This window comes from Pseudoliparis swirei, chromosome 2, assembly GCF_029220125.1.
Source record: "Pseudoliparis swirei isolate HS2019 ecotype Mariana Trench chromosome 2, NWPU_hadal_v1, whole genome shotgun sequence".
NCBI lineage: Eukaryota > Metazoa > Chordata > Actinopteri > Perciformes > Liparidae > Pseudoliparis > Pseudoliparis swirei.
Genome location: NC_079389.1, coordinates 18,954,104 through 18,974,403, shown reverse-complemented (window position 1 = coordinate 18,974,403; position 20,300 = coordinate 18,954,104). Strand labels below are relative to the sequence as shown.

The following is a 20,300-nucleotide window of genomic DNA, read 5'->3' as shown; positions in this document are numbered from 1 at the left end:
AAGATAATATACTTTTTCCCTAACTTTAATATTCCTCACAGACCACCCAAGGTCAAACTTTGACATTGCCTATCTAAGTAGTTTTAGTATGAACAAAATAAAGTAAATGTAGAAATTGTTAAAATGTCGAGGATTGCAAGAAGCAATAATTCATTTTATACAATTTCAACATTGTGTCTGTCCGATTTTTGCCTTATAATGCTAACCGTTTAAATCACCTTCAACAGCCAACTTATTTGCAGTGACACTGTCACTCCAGTGACTGTCACATGTCCGTGATAGATAGATCTCTTCTGATTGGACAGTAGGAGCCTGCTCGATATAGTGAGTCTCTGCACACTGGGTAGAGGGTCTTTGCCCAGAGTTAACTCTGCTGTCTACTTGGTCTTCTGAAGGCTTCGTGGTGTGATGACACTCTGCAGGGCCTGGTTGGGCCTCTCTGGACAGATACAGCCCTTCTGCATGGTCAGGTACTGTCTGTCCTGTGTGATCGATGTCATCCAGTCGAGCACGCGCAGACTGTCGCAAGTTGTGGTCCTTTCTTGGTTTGACCATTGCTGCATCATTAGAGTCCAACGATTGAGGGTGTACAGTGTTACATAAGTCATTGAGCTTCTTTGAATGGTCAGTTGATGTCTGTTGGTTTCTGTTAAACTCAACTGATTGGTCAGTTAAGGAGTGACAGAACCCCTCTGAATGGACCACTGGCATCTGTATGGCGCTGCAGAGCTTATCTGTTTGGACAAGTGCAGTTTTTAAAGATTTAAAAGGCTTTTTTGATTGGACAGTCTCAAAACGTGAAGATTTAAAAGGCTTCCCTGATTTGACAGTTGCTGTTTTTGATGTTTTAGAGGGCTCTTCTGATTGGACAGTTGTATCTGTGGATTTAGAGGGCTCTTCTGATTGGGCAGTTTCCGTTCGTGAAGATTTAAAGTGCTCCTCTGATTGGACAGTTGCAGTCTTGAAGGAGGTACAGGGCCCCTCTGAATGGAAACTTGCAGTTTGTAAGCGATCAAAAAGCTTTTTTGACAGGACAGCTGGCATCTGGATGGAGCTACAGAGCTCATCTGATTGGACAGTTGCAGGTTGGGGACATTTAAAGGGCTCTTCTGATTGTACACTTGTAGTATGTGTGGATTTAAAGGACTCGTCTGATTGGACAGTTGCAGTTTGTGAGGATTTAATGGGGTCTTGTGACTGCAGAGATGTTGTTTTTAAGGAGTTACATAACTTGTTTGATATGACTGTTGAAATCTGTAAGTGGTTATCAAGGTGTTGTGACTGGGTAGTTAAAGTATGTAGTGGATCACCTGGATCTGAATGGGCAGTTGGCATCTGTAATGAGCTTTTTAACTTTTCTGATTGGGCAATTAGAGTCTTGAGAGCAGATTCTTCTGATTCAACAGCTGCAGTTTGAAGAAAAGTGCAGAACTCATCTGTCTGCGGGCAATTATCCAGCTCTTCAGTTGTAGCCTTTGCATGCTGAAGATAGTAAGTTAATTCCTCACCTTGTGATTCTGTGGTATTATTAGTGTGATGGTGTGTGTCAGATTGTATTATTGTTGGCTTTACAGAGTTACTGTAAACTGTAGATTGGGTATCTGTTGTTTGCTGATTGTCAGAGAGTTCCTTTGGCGGTTTAGTTGTAATCCAGTCAGTCATATCTTCACATGTTGACTGAGATGTTGGGATACGCCTGGAATGTTCTTCATCTTTCTGCGTATTGCCATAGAAGGTGCCAGAATTGCATTTTGAGGACATGCAGTCAACGTCAACGGGATAATCCTCTTCAGTAGTCTTCTTTTCTTGGTCAGAAGAGAGCCTTGCCGATGTAGCTATAAGCATTGTGATGTACACAGAGAAAGGTTTTCAGTGGTTGATGGTTACTTCTTCTCATAACATCATTTTACATCAGTGTGGGTTAGAATGGAGTTATGGGATAGTTCATTGCAAAGACAAGCAAGAAGATCGACCAGGTTTGGTCTGAGATTGAGCTCCTACATTTCCCCCATTCCACTGTCTCCTAATACTGTTTTAACACCAGACTGTTCACTAACACCTACAAAGTACATCAATTTTCTTCTCTTTGGTAAGAGTTTTGTTGTCATTGCAACGGTGAGAGGTTCAGGGCAGCAATGTGAATGAGAGGATTTGATGATGAATAAGACATAAGATGTAAGAGTGGTCAGCTGCTTGTTACAAGCAAAGATGGTTGTTAAAATGAAGAGTTAATTGACAAACACAACACATATGTTAGTATGAGGAGCAGCTACTCGGCTACTAAACACCCACATTAAGAGCCAAACACTGCAGGAAATGACATGGGATCAGGATTCAATGTGACAAAAAGCAACTTCTAATGGAAAAAAGATGCAGATGTCTCAGATGATGGAGCGAACGGTAAAATACACCACTATTGTTAGTGGCATTTATGTGCTGGGTTAAGATGGATGACTGATGTTGAAATATATCAAATCACCTTTGACACCAACAGTGTATTGGCCAGATGCATCAGCTATCTCGCCAATCTTGTGACCATAGTGACACTGCTTTGCTGTTTGGACAAAGCCAAAGAGAAAACAATGAGCTGGGTGATATCTTCACGTGTTTCACTAAATACTTGATTCTTAATTGTGCAGGTAGAACAATGTGGAACACCACCTTTCATGTCCGCATTTAACTGTTCTTCACCAGATGTTTCACAGCCAAACCTCCCATCACCAGGCAAGTCATTGGACTGGAGGGGCACAGTTTGGCTGCTGCCCTGTGATTCACAGTCGGCTTCCATTTTTGGGTAGATTTGTGTTCCATCTTTGTACCAAGAGGCTTTGGCAATGGGATCTGAAATCTCAAATTGCTGAACAATTTGGCAGTCCGTTTCAGAAGACTCAGACTTCTCAACATCAGGACCAAGCAGATAGGCAGGAGGTGGCGCTACGGACAGTCATTGGGGAGGGGGGGGGGGGGGGTCATTTACATGTACATTATGCTAGATGTTAGAAAAAGTAACTTCAAAGATGTGGTGTCAAAACTGGCAGATGTTAGCTCTTCATTGTAACAACAAAAAAGAAGTCAACAGCTACACAGTAAGTCATAACTCGAATTAAACACATTTGCAGAATCACCTTGGTTGTTTACTATTAATTGGGCGACATCATCTGCTGTTGCGCAATAGTATGCTCCGGAGTTTGAAGGGTGAGTTGGTTCAATAACAAGGGTCTTCTTGATGCCTCCCGTTTCGAGATTAGGCTTTTTATAAGAATGATGTTCTTCGTCCCTCTGCAGTGACACCTGGACAGCAGGGTCTGAGGTGTCACATGTTGGCTCAGGTGGGCAGGTTGCTTCAAGTGACTGCGTCTCCACCACCTCTGGCGAGGGCGACAACGGCAGCGTTGGAGCTAAAGATGATGATTCGTATTATAATTGCAGAATATGAAAAGTGCATATTTACACTGTGATTAAGAAAGGGGTTAGATTCAGCTTTCTGAAACAGGGAGCCAATCGGTTACATCTCAGACCAAATTCAAGTGGAAAAGAACACTTTTCAAGGATTACATACATATGACATTCGGTCAGTTTTGACCTTGATTTAAGAAAGTGTTAAAACTTCACACAAAAATCCACTCGAAAACAGACACACAGACAAATATGCCAATTGTAAGTGTTAGTTGCATCTAGGCACCAGGACGCTCTAGGGTTTGCTCTGAGAATAAAGACATTTAAATAAAAGTCACCTTTGATATCCACAGTGAAGTGAATAGTGTCATCAGAGGTTTCACAGATGTATAGCCCTGAGTGCGAGAGCTCAGCAGCTGGGATAATGAGTCTCCTCATTGTGCCGTAACTCTGTATATCCCAGTCATTCTGCGGGGTGAGCTTCACACCATCTTTATACCAGCAGACGGGCACAGTGGGGTCGTCAACCTCACATTCCAGCTCCAAAGGTTTTCCTTCTTCAAGTGACTTGGTTCTCTCAACGTCAAAGACAGTAGAGTACGTCACTGGGATAGCTAGCATTGGGAATTCAGGAAAGCTAAATAAAATCAAGGCTGTGGAAATGTATACCTTGCAATGTAATGTAACCGTCAAGCAGAACATTAAAAGGGCCTTGAGATGTTTAATTCAGGGCGCAGCAGTCGCGAAGCAAATGGTTACAACTAATAACTAGAACGGGCACTCGGTAGAGCGCATACCTTCGCATATCACAAGATCGGGCATTGAATTATGAACATTTTGGCATTATTTCCATGCCAATTGGATAAAAATTGACCGTGCTATGGTAAAAAGAAGATATTGACCTTTTCATGACCTTGACCTTTGACCCGATCGATCCCAAAATCTAATCAAATGGTCCCCGGATAATAACCAATCATCCCACCGAATTTCATGCGATTCGGTTTAATACTTTTTGTGTTATGCGAATAACACGCATACAAATAAAATAAATAAATAAATACACGGCGATCAAAACATAACCTTCCGCATTTTCAATGCGAAGGTAATTACCTTCGACATTAACACTGCAAACAGGACGTCAAACCAAAGACAGTAGAAGCAGGGGTCATTAGTGGCGTCTATAAAGAGGAGTTGGGGTTATAATATGAACGCAAAAGATAAAAAGTCTACAGTCACCTTTGATCTCCACTTGAAACTCCAGGGTATCATCCTGTGTGCTGCATCTGTACACACCAGAGTGGCACAGCTCTGCAGACTGAACCACTAATGTCCTTGTGTTGCCCTCCGAGTGGATTTCTAAACCAGAGTTTGCAATGAGCTGCACCTCATCCTTGTGCCAGCAAACGTCGGCCTCAGGATCCGACACCGCACACTGGAGTGCGACGGGGCATCCTGCGTCGATCCACTTGGTCCTCATATCCTCAGGAATTGCTGAGAACTTCACAGGTGGAGCTATAGATATGTTTAGATCTTAGGTCAACCTTGGATCAACCTCAGAACAGCCTTCAAGATGATCATGATCTATTTACTGACAACTAAATTGCTAACATGCCGCAATGCAGTTTAAGACAAGGTGACAGCTTAGCTGCACTTCTCATGAGTGCTGAGAAGAAAGCCAACGGACAACATACACATGTGTCAGGGAGTTAGTTGCTTTGCTGAAGAGGAGCTTGTTAACGTTGCACATCGCTTTAAGGTCAAACAAATCACCTTTGACGTCCACACTGAACGTGATGGCGTCACCCTTTGTCTTGCAGCAGTATAACCCAGAGTGGAAAGATTCTGCCGAATGGACAATCAGTTTTCTGGCCAAGCCGTCAGTGAGAATATCGACTCCAGTTTGAGGTTGAAGCTTTGAGCCGTCTTTGTACCAGTGCACCTGAGCAGAGGGATCTGACAGCTCACAGCGTAAAGCAATGGGAGAGCCAGTTTCGATGGTTTTGTTCCTCTCGGCATCTGGAATAGCTGAAAACCTCACGGGTGGGGCTATGGATAGTTAGATGTTTTAATTGATTAAGTTATAAAGGTAACATGGTTCGATAAGTCAAACCTTAATGTATTTGTATTTGAGAGAAGAAAACAAGAGGTTGAAAGTGACAAAGATGGTGAGTGAAAGACGACAGCATGAGAAAGTCACTCCACTCACCCTCTACTTCCACGTTGAACCTGATGACGTCATCAATGGCATCGCAGCAATACACTCCAGAGTGTGAGAACTCTGCTGATTGGATGACAATTCTTCTCATGGTGCCCTCTGATTGGATATGCTGACCCTCCAGAGTTTGTATTTTCACCCCATTCTTGTACCAGTGCACTGGAGTTGCCGGGTCTGACAGCTCACAATAGAGCACAATGGGGTTCCCAATTTCGACAAATTTGTTTCGATCCATTTCTGACATGAACGAAAACTTGACAAGAGGAGCTGCGAATTTGAGAAAAACAATGAAAACATTTGACATCATTCAGACTTTATACCTACTATATTGAACTGAGGGATACAATATGAATATTGTCACATTTATCCGTAATACATTTTGACCCATACACACCTTGAATGTACAGTGCGGCAGAATCACGGATGCCATAGGCAATAAACGTGATCTCGGCTCCATTTTCTGCTTCACGAACTCCTCGAATGCGAAGAGATTGGTGTGTTCGTGACCTGCGCATGGAATAACGCTCCTCTTCTTGGACCTGAGTGCCGTTTAAAAACCATGTACCGATAACTGAAGCGGAGAGCTCAATAGAGAAGAGGGCGTCTTGCCCCTCGGGCACCAAGGCATCCTGTAAAGGAGCTTGGATTCTGGTAACTGGAACTGGAAAAAGAATCAGATTATTCAGGAGCTAGCAATACCCTCCATTATAATACGGGTAGATACAATAAAGCATTCTGATTGAGAGTGAGTCACGGGGTGTACTTTATTGGCTATAATGTCCTGTACCTACTCCTGTTTACATTTATCTGAGCGTTCCTTATCAGTGCACACTGAAATTAACAATAACTGGTAGATTTTGCGCGACTGTTAGTTGTCATTTCAGTTACCAAACTTGTTTCGTATGTACTTTGATATTTTGCGCAGGCGTTTTACAAGGCGGCGGGCACAAACATCGACACCAATCACTGCCTGCTCAGCACCTTGGTGCAAACTCTTTCTAATGCTGGGATCAGTGTTGCCAGGTCCGCGGTTTTCCCGCGGAATTGGGCTACTTTTGAAGTGTTGCCGCGGGTTGAATTTTGTGTCCGCTGGTTCGGGTAGACCTATTTTGCATGCAAATTACATGAATATCTTTAAATAAAAATCCATATTTTAAATGAAATAATTTATTTATACCCAAATCCTACCAAACTGACTCCAGATCAGCACGTACACACATGGACATGGGACACGCCCACATACACACACGCACCTAACGGTGCGAAAGCCTCAAGACAAAGCAACAGGTTAGTTTGTCCGTCAGTGAATTGGTCTACACATTCACAGAGCTATATTTTATTTATGATAATATACTGTATCTAATTACACAAGGCCATTTTAGGACCTAGGTGAAATAACTGTCTAGGGAAAACTGCTTTTAATGCTGGCATACTAAACATTTGGTGTTACTTTGTAGATATTACAATACATTTGGCAATGATAGCAATGCTGTTGGAATTTAAAAGCAGTGTATATGGTTTGGCACGGGCATATTTTGAGTTCTGATATTGGGCTGGTTTTTGGCTGCTTTTTTTATTTGGCCATTGGGCTTTTTTGTTGTTGGCTTTGGCCATTGGGCTGGTTTTGTCACACAGACCTGGCAACCCTGGCTGGGATGGAAGCAAGAGAAATCATGACAGTGAGAGGACAGACACCCCAAAGCTCCCTTCAACGCGACTCGGCACCAAATCTAAATGAAAGACCGCGTTGGAGTAATATCCAGCTGGAGAACGCACTTCAACGCCGAGACGTCGGCAAAGAGAGCGAGAGTGGTCAGAAGCGATATCGTCAGAGACGAAACGGACGTGAGAAACGTTTTCCTCGGATGCACAATTAATGGAGATATCAACATGAACAAATGTTAATGTTTAAATTAAATATTATTATATTGCAAGTGTCCCATTGTCATTTTTGTTATTTTAATGGCAACTTGAAAAAAAAATTGCAATGTGAATGAATGAGATGGTGCGAGATCCAGCAAGGCTAACAAACAGGGATGCTCCCAATGCTGTTTGTCGGTTGCATAGCAACAGCCCTACACACGGGGACTATTTTCTCCCGGCTACTGAAATGCGATACACAACGTTTGGTGGCTACAACTATTTTGTACTGAAAGGCTGCTTACTATTTACTTGCTATTTATAATGTCGCAGGCAACCGTATTATAAAAGCAATAAGGTACTGGAGGCAGAACTGTATCGTCAATAATGTCCTGTTCAAGGGTTTGCTGACCACAAGCTGCAAGTCGGGCCTAACAACACCCTTGAACAGGACATTATTGACGATACAGTACTGCCTCCAGTACCTTATTGCTTAACTTTGTTGTGATTTCATTCATCAATTACAACCACATAAAACATGTTATCGTACAGCATAACTTACCCAAATGAGCAGCTTTAGGGAACTCAACATTGTTGCTCTTTCCATATTTGTTCACACTGCAGATGCGGAATCGATAATCGGCTTCACATGGTACGCTGTCGCCAAGGATCTCCACAGAGGTTGCCGAGTCAGTGGTCAGACACTGTAGCCACTCTTGGGAGCCTGTGCCCATTTCCTGTCGTTCGAGCACATATCCAGATGGGGGGTTCTTTCGAGTGTCCTGAGCAGGAAGCCATGAGAGAAGAGCTGCATTAGCATGCTCTGTGTTGATCTGCACACCCACCGGACAACTGGGAGGTGAATGTCTGGCCGCTGAAACAAGAGAAACCCATTGTGCATCGATGTCTCTCTGAATTGGAACGACTGATGCATATGGATCAATTCCAAAAGTAACTGATTTATCTCAAAGAATGTTTAGTGTGCAAACATTGTTTGGAGCTCAATGATCGACAGACGAGGCACCCTACCTTTCACTCTCAGCTGAGAGGAAGTCTTCGATCTGCCGACGAGGAAAGTCACAAGGCCAGAGTCTTGGGGCATTGTATTGACGAAAACCAGGATGTGAGTTCGGCCGAAGGACTTAAGGATGGTCTGATGCGTTTCACGCAGCTCGACGGCATCTTTGTACCAATGTATGTCCATTTCTTCTTTTTCCACTTCAACACAAAAGGCGGCATTTTCACCTTCCAATACGTCCACTTTTCTCGGAAGCTTCCGCAAAATTGTCCCTGCGAGGAAACACTTTGAAAGTGAGTGACTTCTTTGCACATTGACAGGATGAGGAAAACAATCACTGGACAAACAACATTGGCCAAATCTGCATTGTCAATTTAAAATCCCTTTCTGTTCTGATACTGCTATGGTAAAGGTTTGGTTAGGTTAGGATATACACTACCGTTCAAAAGTTTGGGGTCACCCAGACAATTTCGTGTCTTCCATGAAAAATCACACTTTTATTTATCAAATGAATATAAAATGTAGTCAAGACATTCACAAGGTTAGAAATAATGATTAATATTTGAAGTATTAATTTTGTTCTACAAACTTCAAGCTCAAAGGAAGGCCAGTTGTAGAGCTTTTATCACCAGCATAACTGTTTTCAGCTGTGCTAGCATAATTGCACGGGTTTTCTAATCAGACATTAGTCTTCTAAGGCGATTAGCAAACACAATGTACCATTAGAACACTGGAGTGATAGTTGATGGAAATGGGCCTCTATACACCTCTGGAGATATTTCATTAGAAACCAGACGTTTCCACCTAGAATAGTCATTTACCACATTTACAATGTATAGAGTGTATTTTTGATTAATGTTATCTTTATTGAAAAAACAGTGCTTTTCTTTGAAAAATAAAGACATTTCTAAGTGACCCCAAACTTTTGAACGGTAGTGTACATTTTGAGAAAGATACGTTTTTGGTTAAAATAACTACATTGTTAAGGTTAAAGGACCTTCAACATCATGTTTAAATAAATAACTACTTCAAGTCAGGGAATGATTGTGTTCACGGTCTGAAGAAACACTGTTGACTGTCGGTAGTGTCGGTCTCCCATGGTAAAGTTCAATGTCTTTCTGACACGTACAACCTCTACCCTACGCATTTGTTTGGGCATTTCCTGATGGTCGTTTTTTCTTGGAAGGACAGTCTCATAAAGGACATAGTAATTTGGCATTGGTGCAAAAAAAACTAAAGAAACAAACAGAAAGCTTTCCATGAGTCAAATTACTTGACAAAGTTGACACATTGGGACATCAGAGTTCACTGATGTTGAAAATGTAATCTACAAAGGTTTTCCTCATCCCTCAAGTTCCAAACCAGCTCAAAGGAGGGGAGAAAAGGAATGAAATGCTAAAACTTGTATCAGTCATACTGAATGTTGTTTCAAAATGACAGAAGGAAAACTAATTAAGGGTTATGGTTGTCAAAGTTTAAGTTGGATTAACTGTGTTTTGTTTTAATAGTCCCAAACATATATTTAACTGCCTTTTCTGAACCATAACTCTTTTTTTAATTGAAAGGGCCCTGTTGTATGACCTCATAGGTGTTGAACAAAACTCCAATATATAGTAAATGTACCACCAGGTTGTATCATCCTGATTTACCTTTCACAGCTACCTCTGCAATGCTTCGGCCCCCGTCGGGCATCTCGCAGAGGTAAATCCCATCATCGTCGACTCCGATGTCACGGATAGTTAGTCGGCGTTTTGTCCCCCACTCCTCCATTCCATATTTGTCCCCTGGCTGCAGCCGTCTGTCCTCCAGATACCACGTGATGGGAACAGAGTCCTCTGGAACTTCACACTCGAGAACAGCCAGATCTTGCTCCCACACTTCGAGATCACTGAGAGGCTGCTTGAACCGCACAGGCGGCTCTGGCACCAAAGAGGAGGAAGCACACAAGTTGGATTTAGCCAATATGTTGTATCATGATAAACAAATATATTCAATTGAAATATAACTTCAGATGTTCCCATTAGCTAAAATCAAACTAGAATGGGCACTCGGTAGAGCGCATACCTTCGCATATCACAAGATTGGGCATTGAATTATGAACATTTTGGCATTAGTTGCATGCCAATTGGACAAAAATGTATCGTGCTATGGTAAAAAAAAGATGTTGACCTTTCCATGACCTTGACCTTGACCTTTGACCCGATTGATCCCAAAATCTAATCAAATGGTCCCCGGATAATAACCAATCGTCCCACCAAATTTCATGCGATTCGGTTCAATACTTTTTGAGTTTTGCGAATAACACGCATACAAATAAATAAATAAATACACGGCGATCAAAACATAACCTTTCGCATTTTCAATTACCACGGGAAATTCTTCAGGCGAATCGACCATGAGAAAACGTACAGGGCACATCGTGTTCCCTTGTCGTAAAGGGTGTAAATTGAAATATATTTGGCAGTAAGTTCGAGGAAGCAAACAAGATGAGCAAATTCATGAGACAAGTGGCTCATTTAGACGAGGAATGGAAAGGTCATTAACACATCGGGGTGTTGGGTCGGAAATAAAGTGTTTGTAACCGACACCATCAGACAGGACCAGACAGTTGTAAACAAAGAAGTGTGGACTGTGTTTAGTCGTCCATGCAAAGCTCTTCATTTCTTATCTTAGTCCAATTAAAACACACAGACAAATGACGTAGTACATTCAGCATTATTCCCAACGCAGTACAATGCTGTCTGTTGGTGCCTTGAGTTTGGACTTCTCTGGGCCATGTGAGGAATATGATCTCTTCCCCAAAGACTTCGATCACATGGCCCCCTAGACTAAGTGCCTTTGCAGACATCGTATAGTGCTGTTGGAATCCACCTCAAGCTCATGAACTTTGCCTGTTTGTATCTTCTCCGGTTGAATTTCAGACCATTAATACATTTCGTTAATCCTGCTGTGGAACAGGATTGAATTTCTTTGAATGCATCTAACTGGTTATATCGGCAGCGCACTAGCCTGCTGACCTGCCTTTTTATGAGTTCAACCGAATGGTGACACAAAGCCATATATTTGGCATTCACGTCATTGAATTCCTCAAGTGGGCTTTCGTGACCGGCAACGTGCGTCATTTAGCATCGTTGTGCTATTCGACAGTACGAGCTGTCATTACCTTCGCATTGAAAATGCGGAAGGTTATGTTTTGATCGCCGTGTATTTATTTATTTATTTATTTGTATGCGTGTTATTCGCATAACACAAAAAGTATTAAACCGAATCGCATGAAATTCGGTGGGATGATTGGTTATTATCCGGGGACCATTTGATTAGATTTTGGGATCAATCGGGTCAAAGGTCAAGGTCATGAAAAGGTCAAAATCTTCTTTTTACCATAGCACGGTCAATTTATATCCAATTGGCATGCAACTAATGCCAAAATGTTCATAATTCAATGCCCAATCTTGTGATATGCGAAGGTATGCGCTCCACCGAGTGCCCGTTCTAGTTTTCTTTGAACTGATCACTTATATACTCACACTTTGCTTTTGGAAGATAGAAAAGATTGTAACAATACGTAATATTAAATATATTAGTTTTTTGTACCAACGATAAATACAAGATCTCCTTAACATTTACATGTTTGTAAGGTTTCCCGACACTTGTGATACACCGTTTCAATCAACGTTGTATTTTTCCATCCCCGTCTGGCCCAAACCCAAATATATGATCTCAGAGTACCTTTTTGGAGATATCTCACTGACATCATCCGAGTATCGAATGGTTAGAAATCCGATCCAAGAGCACACCACACCCTCACTCACTCCGACACTGACACTTTCTCCCATTTTACAAACGTCTAACTTCTGAAGCAACAGAACATGATCTTGACTCACCCTTTACGGAGAGGTGTACGGCGCTGAGGGTTTGCCCGGCGGTATTTGAGGCAGCGCAAACATAAACTCCGTTATCCTTTTGCTTACAGTACAACACTTTAAGTGTGAAGTATCCTTCTCTGTCCTCGTACAACAAGTAGCGCCTTCCGGACAGCATCATCCTGCCGTCTTTCCTCCAAATGATTTCCGGTTTGGGTTTCCCAGTCACAAAGCAGCGGAATTTGGCATGTTTTCCCTCCGTCACCGCAAACATTTTCACCGCGGTGGACTTGGTGTCGTCCTTGAGCCGGTTTGCCACCTGCCTCCCGCTCCTCTGCTTTCCCTGGTGGCCTTTCCAGTGTCCATTCGTGTAGCCGTTACGGTTCGCCTCGTCCTCGCGTCCCGGGCCGGCGTCAACCAGCAGCACCGCTCCGGCTAACGCTTCCCCAAACTTATTCCTGGCTTTGCATGTATACACGCCGCCGTCCGGAGCGCGAGTCTTAAAGATCTTGAGCTGGAACCATCCGCCGTCCTGGAAGCCCACGTTGAAATGCGTGCTTTCGAATATTTCATTGAGCTTCCTGCCGTCCTTTTCCCAGACCACCTCTGGTTGTGGGTTCCCCCAGAGCTTACAAGAGAAGACGGCGTCGTTCCCACGGCCGGCTCGGGTGGAGAGGGGCTTGATGAGGAACAGCGGTTTGTTCTCCTCTCGCACCTCCATCTCTTGCTCTTCGCCTTCCACCTTCAGCGTGGCCGCTGCGTACGTTTCCCCGATGCTGTTCTTGGCTTTGCACATGTACTGGCCACTGTCCTCTGCGGTCGCCGCCGAAATGATGAGGTTGTACACGTTGCCATCCTCGAAGATCCGGTATTGCCCCTGTGGGTCAATCTTTTCATTGTTTCGCTCCCAGATGACTGCAGGCCTTGGATCGCCACCGATTTGACACTTTAGGACTGCATCAGTTCCACTTTGCACCACCACAGGCCGCGGGTAGGCAAAGAAACGCGGCGCACCCCCAAACACATCCATTTCTGCTTTGGAGTGAGCGTCGCTTCCCCTTCAGCAGTCCAGGAGATTAACAAGTAGCAGTCCAACTTCTGCACTGCAAATTTCTACAAAAAAAGAAATAACAGACAAATTACTTAAATATCAAACCGCTTGTGAGATTGAGATAATATTGGAAATTGAAACTAGCTAAATAGTCATTTTTCAAATACCAGACTATTAACTATATATGAAGTTCTACTTGTGTAACCTTCCTGTTCTAAGGTGGTGAACCCTCATATTTTAGAATGGACAACACACACCTCCTCCTCCTGCTCCTCCTCCTCCTCTGTGTGCATGTGTGTCAGCGCAAACGGATGGTATGATTATTAGGGCTAATTGAATTAGATCCGTCTGCATGAGAGAAAACACAGGCTCGCAGTGAGAAGGGGGACAGCCTCGTCCTGTTGCAACAGCAGCCACAACACATAGTCGGTACAGCTGGTGCTGTATTTCAATGGGAACGTGCTTAATATAGGACGCCCTAAATAAAGACCTGCGAGGGAGTGTGTGTGTCAGGTATCACAAAGAAGGTTCTGAAATCCGCGTGGTCACACAAACAGGCCGAAATCACCGTGTGCCCACCCAAGAACGACATGCTGAGAATATGTCACCGTTAAATTAAACATTATTGCAACAGTGACATTCAAAAAAGAGACTCTCCCCCACGGAGCTGCCATCACATGTTTTGTTGGCAGCTCTGAGTTTAAAACAACTTCAGTTAGGCAATCATAGACTTGTGTTTGTACAACAGTTTGTAATTATTTCTCCCCTGGGGAAAAGTACGCTCCCCTTTGGACCAATGGGAACGCTCCAACAGAGAGTTGAGTGTTTCTGCTCTGAAAATGATCGTGTTTTAAGGATTCTTTTTGAAGGATACAGTTTTTACTGACACATTTTATTACAATATATTCATCATAATATTCATCATTAAATATTCAAACAGTAAAACGCAACCTTGTATTATTTACTCTTGTAAGACTTCTTTCACACCTTTTAAAGTATCATTCATCCTTTTGTGAGACGCATGCTGACTTAAAAAAATAATAATAAAAGCCTCTATCTGATTATATATTTTTTCCAGCTGACCCATAACATTATCGATCAAATAAAATAAAATGTTAAAACATGTAAAAGAGAATGTTTAACATAGAGAGTTTGAATTGCATTTACATTCCTCTGCACTCAATTTATTGTTAACGTCGGTGTTATACAAAATATACTGAATAGATTGAATTATATTATTCGATATAACTATGTGTTGTTGCATCAAATATTTTTCTCTTTGCAAAGATTTATTAACCCGAGTCTGGACATTTCCCTGAAAGTGTCTTCAATTTCCCCTTGGGGATTAATAAAGTATATATCTATCTATATCTATCTATTCCCTCCGGAGGTTTAAAGAGAGGAGATTAACCCCTGTGTTTACTTGTCTGATATAATTGGAATGACCTCTGCCCCCTGTGAAGCTGTGCAGTGTACCCCTCACATGACCTACCTCGCTTCAGTCGCGGGGAACGACCGCCGACATACATTCCGCGCTCGCAATCTCTCGTCGAGGTAAGAAGCGATGCCGCCCGTCTCCCGAAGGCTGACTAATGTCCCAAGTTGACTTCAGGTTCAGACACATGCTCTCCTCGGAGGTCCCATGCACGTTCGGCTCCAGCACATCTCCGCAGACTCTCGTCCGGGACGAGGAACAGAAGAAAAAAAACCAACTCCAGTACCCCCCCCCCTCCTCCTCCTCCTCCAGCTTCCCGTTTAACAGCGTCAGAGTGGTCTCCCAATCTCTGCGGCGTTCAGGCCTTCGACACCCCGAGTGTCATTGTTCGTGGAATACCGTTAAATGCTTTTGCAGCTGCTGCTGCCCCCTAAAAATACTGACCGCCTCGATGACAGCAGTGACGATAAGTCCGGGCACTTCCACCCACTAGCCGGCAGTGGCCTAAAGATAGTTCAGGTGGCCGGTGCATTGCAGACCGCTGGGATAAAAGTGTATATTCTTATTCTTCTTACTCACTGAGGCTTTGCAATACAAATCGAAAAGGAGAACAACAAGCTGCTGGTCACTAGATGTGATGAAGATCAGCTCCATTAAATCCCTTCAATCTTCAATCTGAGTGGTTCGGGAATTTTGCATTCTTCAATTATTACACAGTGGGCTGACAGTAAAAAAACAAGTGTTTGCAACAGGAATTGTAAATAAGATAAATATGTGAGTTCCACCTCACGCTACATTACATCTACTTTTTATCCGCATGTGCAGTAAAAAAAATATGTCCGGCTTCACATTATTGATTTATTACAAAGGATAGAAGAGAGATACGCCTTTAATATGTGCATGTGCATGTGTGCAGATGTGTTTCAGCCCAGGTCACTTCCTGGACGTCTGGAGTCTGGAGCAGGGCTTGTGGGATCAAAGCCGATACCAGTTTTTCACACACAGCAGAGATGATAATAATATTTTTTTTTCGTCACAGTAACACCCCCGACGACCTATGTTGAGCACAGATATGTTATTACAGAGTGTCGAGTATTGAGTATTTATGCTATAATTAGAAAACAGCATCTGTGTTGTCAGTTTCATTCTTCATTCAATTTACCATTACCTCATTATAAAAATACTTGCACAGCCTGATACTGGAAATAATTAATTATCAGATTTATTTTGTATTTTGTATTAGATATATTTTCTGTTTGTATCAAATACAATACATTCTGCTTTCACAACAATTTATTTTATCATTTAAAATAATATTTCAAATATATATCATTGACGTGCATTGACTGTATTTAAATTACATTTAAATTATACATACACAGTTGAACTCTATACATATTGATTTATTGCATTTTTGGCAATTAATTATATATTTATTGTTATTATATTATACTGTATTTTCACTATCCAACAAAAACCCTGTTCCTCCATTAGAGGGTAGGTTATATGTACCATGTTGAACACAAAAGGCTCTCCAGCTCGGAAAAATAAAGTCAATGAGTGCCGTAAACTTGCATTCTCTCTACTGGCCAGCAGGGGAGCAACTCCTACAGTTGCAAAAATAAGTATTTATTCCCTCAGTAAATTGAGTTTATAGTCTCAAACACTAGTTTCAAGTCTTCTTTAGGGGGATTAGTACTGTAACTTTGCATCGATTGGACATGTTCCTTGTTGATGATTTACCCTTGGTAACATTACATTCTCAGTCTTTGAGTCCTGTTAGCGAACCACTTAGTTTAATGTTGACACATATCCAAACTGCGTCTCTACTCCTCTATCCACTTCCAACAGTTCATACAGTTTGACCTTAGTTTTATTTCCTTTACCGGAGCCAAGAGGCAGGATTTGTTCTGTGCCCTGAGGGACCGGGCAGCACGTGGGCCTGGGGCGTCCAGAGTGTGCGTCTGCTGTGTGACTGTGGGGCTTCAGTGTCCCTTCAGCTGTTTAGTGGCTCCACCCCCCCCCCCCTCACTCCCCCTCTCTCCCCCTTCCCTGATTTCAGCTGTTGGAAGTAATCTGATATAAGCAAGAACCCCGGAGCTGGTTATGAAACGTTTGTGCAACTCGAAGGGTTGTTGTGTTTTCAGAACTCATACGTACGGAACTGAAGGCCAAATGCAAAGTATGCAATGTTTCTCCGTGTTGTATCAGATCCAGGTAAAGGTGATTTTGAATCCCTATTTGGCTGTTATAGACGAGTAGGAGCACGAAAGGCTCGGGTTCACCAAATCAAGAAGAACTGTCACCGTAATGTGTTCATACTATGATGATGAGGACATTGGTAATATCATCAATCCATCAATCTCACATGAATCTGTTATTTTTCGAGTCACCGACGTTGTGGTTGTGATAGCCAACATGTCTTTGTGAACCGTCTTCTTGGACGACTGAAGATCTGCCGAAGGACTGGTTTGGTCAAATTAGAAAGTATTTATCTCCACACTCATATAATTGCTTGGAAAGAATGAAAGGCACTTTGAAATAAAACAGATTTCTATACTTACGCCTCCTTTTTAAAGTTTAAGTCAAGCAAAGTTTTCGGGTTTAGCCTTTATGAAGCCACATTGACCATTACGGCTATCCAATAAAGCAATAAAACTCTTATGTGCAGTCAGCTAGGTTTTGGAATGGATACCGGGATGAAGGGAAATGGCCTATGAAAGAATTAGGTCAGAGGAAAGCTTTACGGTATAATGTGACCACAGAACAATATATCCTGTTACCCCATTGACCTTTAACCCTTGTGTTTTTGGTCATTTGACCCGATTCCCGATTATATCCCCCCCCCCTCGGGTGTCAATTTGACGATTCAATGTGTAAATGTTGTGTGTTTTTCGGGAGTCAACAAACAAACATAAGTACACACCACAAAACTTAAAAAAAAAATAATAATAAAACTTTTTCTGGAGATTTTAATAGCTGGGGTCAAATTGACCTCAAGTGTAAAATATGTTAGTAAATATAAAGGTAACAGGAGGGTTAAACATTGAATCGGGTCATATTGACAAGAAAAAAATGTATATAATGTCGGGTCAAATTGACCCGAAGGCAACACAAGGGTTAAAAAGGGAAAAAAAGGAAGACGTTTTAGGCTAGTTTGTTTGCTTTGATCAGTTGCGCACTTTGATCATAACAAAAAAAAAGATTAATAAATAAGTAAATCAGCTGTCATTTTGCTTTTAATACTCTGATCGTGTGCCCGTAGCAAGTCTTCCATTGTTGCTCCGTATTTAAAAAAAGAAAAAGGACAAAACACTTAGCATGACAACAGCTGTGACCCATTGTAATAATAATAATTGAGCCTATGTTTTCATTATAGAGCTGCGGTTGCCACTGCGTGTTACTCTTTGTGGATGCAGTCCCACCCCGCTCTCTGTGAGCTCACACCGCAACGCACCATTTAACAGATAGTTTTGCCTTTCTTTTCCCTGACATTGGAATGTGAGCAAAGCAGACATTCACGGAGCGCTGGACGTGTTCGGGCAGTAGCCCGGAGGTCTCCAGATAGAGGCCCCCAATACAGTCTGATCCACAGGGCCTCAGGACTGAAGCCACAAGCACGGTGTAGCCACTGGCACATGTCACGTGATTGTAATAGTGCTGTAAGAATATATAAGAATCGAGACATGCTTCAGTACATGTCTGCTGCATTGATAGAAAAGAAAAAAAAGAAATAGGTCTCGTCTTCAATTCAATTCAATTCAATTCAGTTTATTTGTATAGCCCACAAATTTGTCTCTTTTTTTACAACAATCTGTACACACAGACATCCCAAAAACAAAACATCGGACCAGGAAAAAAAAAAAATAAACCCTTCAGGGGAAAAAAAGGAAGAAACCTGAGGAGAGCAACAGAGGAGGATCCAGGGCATATTCCACGATGTGGGTGGGGGGGAGAGGTGGGCGGAGTCTCAACAGGACAGTGGCGTCGTCAGAGCAGGAATCCACGACCCCACGATCCATCAGGCAGAGATAGGGATATATGTCTCTCATAGGTCCGATGACCATGAGAGGCGTAAAGTCAAGGAGGACTGAAATGAGCATAAAAGAGCTAAGAGAGCTTGATAACCAAAGGCTCTGGCCCATTTTACTTACACTAGGAACTCTACTACAAGTAGCAGTATTTAGTGAGCGTAGTTTCTAGTGGGCAATATGGTACGACAAGCCCCTTAAGATATGATGGAGCATCACCAATCACTGGGTGGAGGGCGATTAAAATTTACTGGTTTTTTGTCTGTTTTACATCAAGAAGTTGCATGTTTTGAGAGACATGAATTTTACAGAGTTGGTTGCTCTTTTCTGGTTTTTTCGGTAAATATAGTTGAGTGTGTCATCTCTGCATAAATGAAGTTTATGGGTGTTCCGTTTTATATAATTGCCCAAAAAAGCATGTATAAGGTAAATAAAATTGGTCCAATAACCAACTGAGATCGACAAGTCGAAAAAATAAATTTTTAATAAACCAATGAAATGCAAAAATGGTGATAGTGTCTCCAAGTAATGTCTCCAGATCATGATGTCATCTGATGCAGCTAATAAGTCTCTAACATCACAGAGGCAAGATGGGATGTCTTTAAGAATTCTTAAGGTTAAGAGGTCATTTCAGATAACATATCTCGGCCATTGGTGTTTTGTCCAATTTCAGGTCATTTGTAATTTTTTCTCAGTAATATTAAATCATGTAGAAATTTGACAACTGATTTTATGCAATCACTCGAAAGATGGACTGGAGAAAGGAGAGAAGAGGAGGATCGGTGTGAGAGGAAGGAGTATGGATCCAGAGTATCGAGGCCCAGGTGGATATTAACAGCCACCTTGAAGGAGGAGCCAGAGTCGTTAGTTTAATAGACGTTATATCTATAAGAGAGACAGCGTTAAAGTTTCTTAAGAGAGCTTAGCTTCAATCAAATATCTGGTCACGTTTGAGGAAAATCTCAAGGTTGAAAAAGAGAAAACGTAGGTGTTTTGTGTTGAAACCGTTGAAAAAGTTCAGATATACACTGGGGTTAAAAAATCCATCCAAATATACACAGGGTGAGACAGGCATACAGCCATTTCGTCAGATTGCTAGAGATTATGGCACCTAATAGTTAAAATTAAAGTAATTCATAAAATCTAAAGTTTAAACCAAGTTCATAATTTCAGTGCTGAAAAAGGTTAGACTGAATGTTCTCTGAATGCCCTGCAACAGTGAGACAGAGCTGGCTCTTGTGTTTTTTATTTTCTCAATATTTTTTTTTTTTTTTTATTTTAATAGGCTGCTAGGGTCTTCTCATAGGATTTAAAGACCATTCACCATTCCAAAGATTAGTTCGCGATGATTTCAAACGCCATTTGAATGCTTCTGTTAGTTGGCTGCCAGCCTCGCTTGCTCCAGGGCTTCTTCTTTTGGTCTGTCCTCTC

The 20,300-nt window shown here is 42.1% G+C and overlaps 1 protein-coding gene across 11 annotated transcripts in view; it reads right to left on the bottom strand.

Moving 5' to 3' along the window:
• Nucleotides 1–15,087, bottom strand: part of obsl1b (obscurin like cytoskeletal adaptor 1b) — a 39,427-nt gene extending 24,340 nt beyond the window's left edge. For 5 of the 11 annotated variants that reach the window (XM_056424854.1, XM_056424862.1, XM_056424887.1 and 2 more), the window contains exons 1-14: nt 14,896–15,086; nt 12,374–13,465; nt 10,139–10,408; nt 8,501–8,761; nt 8,034–8,345; nt 6,006–6,272; nt 5,603–5,878; nt 5,167–5,442; nt 4,633–4,908; nt 3,735–4,010; nt 3,126–3,398; nt 2,662–2,934; nt 2,480–2,554; nt 219–1,835 (exon numbers count right to left, since the gene is read on the bottom strand). In XM_056424854.1, the coding sequence (XP_056280829.1) occupies nt 219–1,835; nt 2,480–2,554; nt 2,662–2,934; nt 3,126–3,398; nt 3,735–4,010; nt 4,633–4,908; nt 5,167–5,442; nt 5,603–5,878; nt 6,006–6,272; nt 8,034–8,345; nt 8,501–8,761; nt 10,139–10,408; nt 12,374–13,382 (5,461 nt within the window). In that variant the 5' untranslated portion in view covers nt 13,383–13,465; nt 14,896–15,086. Of the gene's footprint in view, nt 1–218; nt 1,836–2,479; nt 2,555–2,661; nt 2,935–3,125; nt 3,399–3,734; nt 4,011–4,632; nt 4,909–5,166; nt 5,443–5,602; nt 5,879–6,005; nt 6,273–8,033; nt 8,346–8,500; nt 8,762–10,138; nt 10,409–12,373; nt 13,466–14,895 lie in introns of those variants that run through there. The other 6 variants (XM_056424845.1, XM_056424872.1, XM_056424903.1 and 3 more) reach the window with 6 other exon arrangements.
• Between the last annotated feature and the right edge of the window lie 5,213 nt (nt 15,088–20,300).